Below are 9,752 nucleotides of genomic sequence, written 5' to 3' on the forward strand. Positions count from 1 at the left end.
GTTACCTACTGTGCTCTCAGCCTTGACTCATTCGTTTGGTTTTTTTTTTTTTTTAGATGTTATTAAAGATCATGTGGCAGTATAGAATTTGCAATCAGATTGCAAGATGATGTGTAATCTTTGAGAATCATCTGAATTACCTAGGGGAAAAAAGATTGCTTTTAGCAAATAAGTAATTCCTACTTATTTGTTAAACTTGATATATAGAATACATGTTAATGGTATTAATAAGCATTTTCATAGTTCTGTGAGTAGACTTAGTTTGTAAAGATAAACAAATGTGCAAAATCTGTGAAAGCAAACAAATTGAGGTTATTTTTAAAGTTGGAACAATTTCACACATCATTAAAAAGTCATTTTAAAAACTACTTTGGCATTTAAATATAAACAGATATGGTTCTGATTTGTGTACCAATGAAATAAGTTCTAAAGTGATAATGGGCTCTAGAGCAGTGGTTCCCAACCTTTTTGGCACCAGGGATGGGTTTCATGGAGGCCAGTTTTTCCACTGATGAGTGGAGAATTGGAGGTGGAGCTCAGGCGGTTATGGGAGCCATGGGGAGTGGCTGTAAATACAGGTGAAATTTCGCTCGCTCAATCACCCACTGTTCACCTGCTGCTGCGTGGCTCTCCCCTACTTCGGAAGTTTCATGTAAGACAATCTTTCCGTGGAAGGGGCGAAGGGACGGGGGTAGGAGGCAGCAGAGCTCTGTGGCCCAGTTCCTAACAGGCCACACACCAGTACCAGGCTGTGGCCTGGGGGTTGGGGACCGCAGCTCTAGAGTATGATTGTTGAAGCAGTGTGGAGTGGATGTTTTTAGAAACTAGGCCAGTGGGTCAGCTGGGCTACAATTCCAGTCATGGGTGGACTCCTGCCCATACCGGGCCTCCATGGCAGAGATGACCGACTCCTTGGCTCTGGGCTCAAGCCTGGACATCTTCATGCTGATGTAGTTCTCTTGTGCAGAGTTGAAAACTGCTACATGTACCTGTCGTCCTAAAGCATTTACTTTTTTAAAAAATATTGTTCTCTCTTGTGATAAAGGCAAAAGGAAAGACCAGACACACACGTCTGCCCAGTAAGGGCATTTTGATGTGCTCTCATGGTTATGGCATCATGTCTTCAGCTGGTTCGTACTGGCAGTGCACAGAATTTGGATTTTTCAAAAATGTTGTGTGGTAATTGAAAAACTAAACTCCTGGGAATAGCATTGAGAAGACAGCATTATTCTTAGTTAACAATAATAGTGCCTGCCTCCCAGCATGAGGTGTGCTTACTGAGGAGTAAATGAGCAAACATGTATTCATTGCTGAGAATGGTGCCTGGAGTGTGGTGAGCTGGAGCTATCCCTTACAAGCCAAAAAAAAAGGAACTTTGTAGAACATTTTCTTGGGTCACAAAAGGCTTCTTGTCACCCTATGCTCTTGGGTTTTATATTCTTAAAACTTCACATTCATGAATTTTATTCTTCTAATCCAGTCTTTATCAGAGACAAACTGAACCGGAAGACAAAAATGAATCTTCAAATATGGACAAGCTTCCTGTTAAGGATAATGAGGAATTTGAATCTTTTGAATGTAAGTTCAAATATAAGTACCAGTTTTATAAGTTGAAAACGTAGAAAGCTTAGTTTTGGTGAAACATACCCATTGGTATAAAAAGCAAAGCAGTTATAAATTGGGACATTTTTATTTTGTGATATGACTACAAATACAGATATATCACCTCATTTTTCTTTTTTTTTTTTTTCTTGAGACAAAGTCTCACTCCCTTACCTGTGCTAGATTGCTCTGACATCAGCCTAGCTCACAGCAACCTCAAACTCCTGGGCTCAAGCAATCCTCCTGCCTCAGCCTCCCAAGTAGCTGGGACTATAGGCACGTGCCACTGCGCCCTGCTAATTTTTTCTATTTTTAGTTGTTTGGCTAATTTCTTTCTATTTATAGTAGAGATGGGGTCTTGCTCTTGCTCAGGCTGGTCTCAAACTCCAGAGCTCAAGCAGTCCTCCCACCTTGGCCTCCCAAAATGTTAGGATTACAGGCGTGAGCCGCCGCGCCCAGCCTCATTTTTCTATTGTGAAGATTTTTAGGGATGTATCTGAGTTCCCTCTTTAACAATTTCAGTTATTGAACTAATAATAATTTTAGATTAATAATTTCAGAGTTAGAGCTAAGCCTATAAATGAATTCTTAATTTATCAGATTTAAAATAGGTAATCTTCCTTAATTTTTTTCCTTTTTATGGAATACAAAGATGTTATTTTTCTTTATACTGAGTCTGTTGATTGCCTCAGATTTAGAAAATTGCTCTTAGTGAAAGGATGAGGTGAAAGAATATTAAGAGTCCAGACACTGTAACCTTGCGTTAGCCTGAGTCACTTTTTAGCCAACTTTATAAGAATAGAATAGAGATGGAGAGCTGATCATCTCTAAGGCTCCTTCAAGCTTCAGAAATCTGGATGTTCTTTTTATAACCTATTGTTTAGCCTTGTAAAATTCATATCCAGATCTGAAAGTGTGATATTTTGAACAGTTAAATGAGAGGGCCTAGTAAACTTTGTGAAGTGTTTTAAACTTGTTAGTGAAATCATTGATATTTAAATAAAATTCACACGATTATCAGCAAACCAAGTGAATTCTTCCCTGTCACTGTTGAATAGTGAATACAATTTTGTAAACAGATTTAATTCTTTCAAGTATAAGAACATTCACTTTGAGGGCCAGGCACAGTGGCTCATGCCTGTAATCTAGGACGTTGGGAAGCCGAGACGGGAGGATTGCTTGAAGCCAGGAGTTTAAGACCAGTGTGAGCAAGAGCGAGACCACATTGCTAAAAAAAATAATAATAATAAGCCAGGCATAGTGGTGTGTGCCTATAGTCCCAGCTATGTGGGAGGCTGAGGCAGGAGGATCATCTGAACCCAGGAGTTTGAGGTTGCAATGAGCTATGATGACACCACTGCACTCTAGCCCAGGGCAAAAGAGTAAGACCCTGTCTCGGGGAGAGAGGGGAAAAAACCACTTTGAGAAGTGAATCTGTTGGCAAGTGGTTATGTTGCGAGCATCTTAAAATCCTGTGAAGAAAGGGTGTGCCCAGCTGCTTTGGCTGCAGTCCCCGTGCTCCACCATCGTCACCCCCACCCACCCTGCCCTGCCCTCCTCTTGCTGTTATTATTGAGGCCTCACAAGACAATTGTTTGTGCCTTGTCCAGATGCAGGGAATGTGTCAAGGCAGTTTGAAGTGGCTGGGCTTCATCCTGCTGGTGACATGCCTAGTGTGGACACCGCCGCAGCTGCTGTGCCCACCGGACCCATCGCATATCACTGCCCAAGTAAGTCTGTCTTTTTGTTAACAGCGTGGCCACATAACTGAACACCCATCTGCGTGCTCTGTATATTATTTCACGAATCATTAGACTTTCTGTAGGTCTGGGTTTTTCAAAGTCTTGGGGTTGGGGGGTTATCACTGTTAATGATATTTCTGAAGTCGCTCCTAGTGTGAACATGTAAAGACGGTGCTGAGGAGAAGACTCTGTGAAGGAGCGGCTTCTCATTTAGTCTTTCCAGGCCAGTTGCTTTTTAAAAAATTTTTTTGTTTAACTGTTCAGAGTCTGGCAGAGAAATTATGCTTTTCCCTAAGACTCTTCTGCAAAAGTCATTCCACAAGAGCCTTGTCATCTTGGGAAATCATGGTTAAAAATTGAAATAATGATTAACTCCCATTAAATGTCTTGAATGTGATTGTAATATTTTAAGATTATTTCTTTTTCTAGCTACTTGCTTCCTTTTTTGTTAGTCTCTCTGCCCCCACCTACTTGCTTCCTTTGTGTCTTAAATTAGGACACAAAAACTTTGTATTTCAATGTTCAGAAAAGCTGAGGACACTGAGTTAACTTATCACTGGAGGAAAACTGGTCATCAGACTTTTCTTGTCTGGCCACTTTTTGTCTCCAGATCAGCCACTTCCCTCACTGGGGGTGGAGAGAGAGAGGGAGAGAGCTGTGGGGAGATTTGTACTTCATTCCAGGGTTCGGCCAATGGCCAGGTCCTTTTCTTCTTGGACCAAAGTGTTTCATCCTTGAATCTGAAAGGAAATTTCTCAAGTAAAGCTATCTCTTAGTCCCTCCCAACATTAAGGAAACATCCCCAAAACAACACATCCAGAGCCTCTTGGTAGCAATTTTTTGGCTTAAGTCATGGTACTCAGGAATATGAAGAATTACTGAAGGAAGCAAGAGATTGTTGAGAGGGTTGATTTTGCAGATTCCAGAGTAAATTTGCTTTGGAAAGTACTCACTGAATGAGACTTAATCTAGAGCCTTCTCTCTGCTGGATACTTTCCTAGGGGCTGAGCATACAGCAGTGAACCAAACCAATTCTCTGCCTTCCTGGAGCTTCTAGTGGGGGAGTCACATGGTTAGCAAGCTGTCACAGAGGTTAGCAAGCTCTCCCAGCTGGGAGGTGCTGCAACAGCTGAATAGGGGCCGTGGCTGCAGGTCAAGAGTATCTGTTAGGTGGCCATTTGGCATAGACCTGAGTGAATCGGGGAATAAAAATAACAGGATAGGATAAGGGAAATCAACTGAGTACCTAGGTGTTCTGCCTCTGAGATGGAATGTAAATTATAACAATGGCTTTTCAAATAATGGTTAATATTTTGGTTATTGAGACATTTTCTCATATTCATCATTTCACCTTTTCATCTGGGCAGAGAGGAAAATGGAAAAAGGCTGAAACTCGCTGTGTCTGAGATGCCCAGTGGACATGCTTCTTTTCTTTGCTCTCGTGTCTAAGGTTTCTGTATGCCACTCTGTAGCTACAAAATATACCTGACCAGAGAAGCTCTTTTTTCTTTTTTTCTTAAATTGGCACGTAAACAACACTCCTATTTTGAGATTGCTATTTTATATAAGAAAGCGATATTTAGGAGTAACCCTTCTTTTACAAGGAGGAAGTTGCATTTCTGCCTATGGAAGTGATTAACTGCCTCCTCTGGTATTTTAATTTCATGAGGAAGAGAGAGAGGACTGTGTTACTTCTTTTTTTTTTTGAGACAGAGTCTCACTTTGTTGTCGAGGCTAGAGTGAGTGCTGTGGCGTCAGCTTAGCTCACAGCAACCTCAAACTCCTGGGCTCAAGCGATCCTGCTGCCTCAGCCTCCCGAGTAGCTGGGACTGCAGGCATGTGCCACCATGCCTGGCTAATTTATATATGTATATATATATATTTTTTTTAGTTGGTCAATTAATTTCTTTCTATTTTTAGTAGAGACAGGATCTCGCTCTTGCTCAGGCTGGTTTTGAACTCCTGACCTTGAGCAATCCACCCGCCTCGGCCTCCCAGAGTGCTAGGATTACAGGCCTGAGCCACCACGCCCGGCCCTATTTGTAAAACTAACTCAGTTCCTACTGATGACTTTGAATCTTTTTGTTGTACCCTGTTCTAAAGTCTTCTTGTGAAACTATGAATTTTTCTGCTTATTAGCATTGCTTGGGTAAAAAAAGAAAAATGTAGGTTATGGGTCAGAGCTGGAAGAGAGAAGGGTCAACATAATTGTCTGTGGGATTGAGATTTAATTAAACCTTTGAGGTATAGGAACCTGTGCCAAAAGCTAGAAGAAACAGTCAAGTAATTAAAACGTAGGCCTTGCCCAGAAGGAATAGAAGTGGAAGAAACAGGTACATGTGGTTTCTGATAAAGCAAGTACAGGATACTGTGCAAGTAAGGTGCTAGAGTGGTTACTTGTCACTTCAGGAATAAGGAGGACCTCACAGAGGACATGGCATTTCAGTTGGGTCTCAATTAGCATTTGGGGCCCTGTGGGAGGAAGGGAGTGCCGCAGGCTGAGGAGACAGTGAAGACAAAGACACAGCAAGGACTGTAGAGTTGTGGTCGGGTCCTAGCGAGTGGCTTGATACAGATAGAGTATTTCCAGTATGAAGTTAGTGGTGATGTAGGAAATTGGTCTGGAAAGAAAAAGGCAGCTTGTCAGAGCCTAGAGCAGAGACTTTGCATGGCAAATCCACATCTTCCCCTCAGAGAATGCCTGGTGCCAACGAGGACCGGTTGCTGGAAGGCAGAGATTGAGGTCAGGGAGGGCCTTGCCTTGGATATTCCATAGTGTAGGGAGATGGTGAGAAGGACCCTCACCACAGCTGCAGGAGGACATCACCAACCTACAAGCCATGGTGACAAGTAGCATGAGCATGTGAAGGCCCGGACAATTGCTGCAGGGGTGAAGCAGGGGCCATGGGGTTTCCACGTGCTTATGGCAGGGAACCACCAGTAATGTGGATGTGAGACCATATGGAGAGAGCAGGAGTACAGGAAAAGATGTGGGAAGGATCTGAATGTATAGAGGCCACCATCAAGCCAAAGGAAGTGGGGAATGAACGGCGAGATAGCTGGAGCGGCCGGGGGAGGGCAGTAGCATGGGTCTATGTTCAGGGTGAGAGAGACTTGAGCATTTTTATGGGAGTAGGAAAGTTCTGAAACTGTTAATGTACAGAAATAGGACTGATGGCTCAGTAAGGGTCCTAAGGATGGGGGAGGGATCATAATTAGAGGGAGGGGCAGAAATACAGGGATTTCCTTGGAGAGGAGGGAGGAGATGGGAAAGAGTAAGAGAAAATATGACATGGAGTCGGGCGTGGTGAGGGTGACTTGTATTGGTCTTAGTCAAGTGAAAGGTGGGGTGTGGTGCAAGGAGGTGGGCTGCGGCTTGCAGTCAATGGAATTGGAACAGTGACTTGAAGCAGGTCAATAGAGTCATTCCAAAACGAAGCAGGGCCTTCCTGGGTCTTGGCAAGGGCTCCTGTAAAGTGATCTTGCTTTCGTTTGAACAATCTGATGCTGGAAGCTACTCACTCTTTGTTTTCTGTCTTATTAGGTGTAGATCAGAAACAAATTGAAGAACAAAAGGAAGAAGACAAAATATGGGAACAGCAAGTAAAAGAACAAAGGCAGAGAGAAGAAAGAAGGCTGAGTGACCGACAAGAAGCTTTAGAAAGGGAACGAAGAGAACTGGAAAAACTGGACCAAGAAAGGGTAATGCGTATGACTCAACTCCCTGTACTAGTTTCTCCATCGTACACCGGAAGTACATTGAGCTCAGGGAGGGGAGTCAGTAGTGTCTGAAGTCAGAGGAGTGACAAGTGACTTAAAAGGCATCCCTGTCCTCTCCTTATCTTTCATGAAGTGAGAAAGGCTGCATACAATGTACACCTTACGAGTTTCATAGTAAAGGATAGTTTTTGAAACCACTACTCATGTGTTCTTATATGATCCTTAAAATAAGCTCATAAAGGAGGTAGACTGTACTGTTTGCTACAGAACTTTGCTTTGGAAACGGGGGTTTAAAGAGGCAGTTTCCAGTGTCACCTAGCTGGGACTAGAAAAACCATAGGGAGGAGGTGGCAGCCAAGTCCACTGTTGCTTCCAGGGGCACAAATGGCCTTCTTCCTTCTTAATTCTCTTCTTGCCTTCTGTGTCCTAGACAGATGGATTACTGTGGCCACTTAACAGTCCTGCTAAGTATTGCTTAAGTTAATCTTCCATATGAATGTTCCTTGGACTCCGTTAATTTGGGTCTAAAGCATAGGACACTTTAGGCAAATGAATCCCTTCCTTCATTGACATGAAGGATGTCATGTCTGTCTCCCTTTGGTAGCAGTGACTTCAATTTTAAATACACACACGCATGCATGCATGCATGCACACACGCATGCACACAAGGGCTGCCTGGAAAGTATCTAGCCATTGTTAACATAATGACTCATATTGCAGGGCCGGATACTTTCCAGACAGTACTCATGTAGTTCTCTGGCATGCAGGTTGTACTTACAGGATCAAGATTATATTATTGTGCATTTTATAAATACTTTAAAGTTTTAAAAACATATTTGTGTTTTTCCTATTTTCGTGCCCATCTATTTTATAGAGGATGATTGAAGAATCATTGAAGATTGAAATAGAAAAAGAAATAAGTATTCATGAAACAAAAGACACATCTGCTCCCAAGGAGGACCCTTTAGAGAAATACATGAAAATCATCCAGCAGGGGCAAGACCAGGAGTTGGCAGATGAGGTGCCGATGCCAGGGACAGGGCAGTCTGTGGGTGGGGACACCCAAGGCTTTTGTGGGTTTTTTAACATCTTGGGACAGGAATCTGTCTTTTCCACTAAAGACAGAGGTTAAAAGCATACAAAACCAAAGTTCAAATGGAACCTCAAGTCTTTTAAATACATTATACTGCTGACAAAATGTCATAGTTTTTTGCTTAGGTGAAAGACTTAAAAGATTTTGATTTGTCAAAGTTTGTAAAGGTTGGGATAGCTCTTACTGTTTTAAGAACAAGAAATAATGTCTCAGTACTAATGTATTTATTATGATCTTTTAAGTCTGAAGTATTATAGGTGTTGAAAATGCATGCTGTATAGTTTTATTTTGATGTGCTTGCTAAATTTCATGTTTAAAAAGTCACTCTTTTTTAGACTCTTAAATAACATATTTCAAAAAAAGTTCTTAGAGAAACCAAAGTGTTTCATAAAATTAATGTATATCTAATTTCAAATTTCTTCTTTCCCCCTCTTTGTATAAGGGCTCAAAACAGATGGTCGGAGAAGGCTCCCTAGTGGACACCCTGCCAGCTAGTGAAAAAGACGAAAGGTATGGTCTCCCTGAACACTGTGTTCCATATGTGAACCATTACCGCTCACTTTGTCAGCCAAGGGAGATGGTCAGGTATTTTAGGTTGCATGTAAGGAATTACTGAATCAGTCAAAATTACTGACTTTAAAAAATCACTTGTTTTTTAACTTGTAAAATTGGTCCTGATACAAATTGTAAACAAGGGCAGAAACCCCATAGGGAGGGAGGGAGAATAGTATGAAAATCCTAAATAAACTTGACATGAATTTTTAATTTTTTTATATTTTTAATTTTTGTCTTCCCTAATTTAGTTCCACACACTTTTCTCCTGAAGGCCCAGAAGAGTCGTGGTAATCACGTTTGCTACACAGATTCTTATATACAATGAGAAGTTATACAACAGTGAGTCCTTGCTAAATATTTCTCTGAAATCAGACAAAATTCTCAATAAAAAATTTTGTATAATCCAATTTGCTTTTTCTGTAATTGTATTTGATACTGTAGTATATGAACCAAGTGAAACCCCTTCTCTAGCCATAGAATTTCTCATGCCTTACACTAAAATGAGCTAGGGGTTTTTCTTCCTTTGGTAAGATTCTTAAATTTTTAAATGAATATAACCTACCAACTACAGACCTGGATTTTAGAGGTTTAACCTATATTCCTCCCTCTCTAGAGTTGGGCTACCACTGGCAAAACCGGAAGCTGTCTTCTCTAATGCTCTCTTATTTTGTCCCTGAACTTTCCCATTCTAGGTACCAGACATAGTATGATGTCACCTCTGGTCTTTTGACATCTGCTATGGTTTGAATGTATATGTCCCTCCCAAATTCATGTTAGAACTTAAACCCCAGTGTGATAGTATTAAGAGGTGGGACCTTTAGGAAGTGATTAAGTCATGGGGGTGGAACCCTCATGAATGGGATTACCAACTTTACAAAAGGGCTCATGGGAACTGGCTGGGCCCTTTTGTCCTTCCACCATTTGAGGACACAGCAACAAGGCACCATCTTGGAAGCAGACACCAAACCTGCCAGCACCTTGAATTTCCCAGCCTCCAGAACTGTAAGAAACACTTTTTTTTTTTTTTTTTTTTTTTTTGA

At 41.5% G+C, this 9,752-nt stretch overlaps 1 protein-coding gene across 1 annotated transcript in view; it reads left to right on the forward strand.

The window, feature by feature from the left end:
• OFD1 (OFD1 centriole and centriolar satellite protein) overlaps positions 1-9,119 on the forward strand; it is a 33,124-nt gene extending 24,005 nt beyond the window's left edge. Inside the window, exons 18-23 of the mRNA XM_012784803.3 lie at positions 1,481-1,578; positions 3,213-3,332; positions 6,889-7,046; positions 7,939-8,085; positions 8,600-8,667; positions 8,961-9,119. Coding sequence (XP_012640257.2) covers positions 1,481-1,578; positions 3,213-3,332; positions 6,889-7,046; positions 7,939-8,085; positions 8,600-8,667; positions 8,961-9,003 — 634 coding nt within the window. The 3' untranslated portion in view covers positions 9,004-9,119. The remainder of the gene's footprint in view (positions 1-1,480; positions 1,579-3,212; positions 3,333-6,888; positions 7,047-7,938; positions 8,086-8,599; positions 8,668-8,960) is intronic.
• The last annotated feature ends 633 nt before the right edge of the window (positions 9,120-9,752 follow it).

This window comes from Microcebus murinus, chromosome X (genome assembly GCF_040939455.1).
Source record: "Microcebus murinus isolate Inina chromosome X, M.murinus_Inina_mat1.0, whole genome shotgun sequence".
NCBI lineage: Eukaryota > Metazoa > Chordata > Mammalia > Primates > Cheirogaleidae > Microcebus > Microcebus murinus.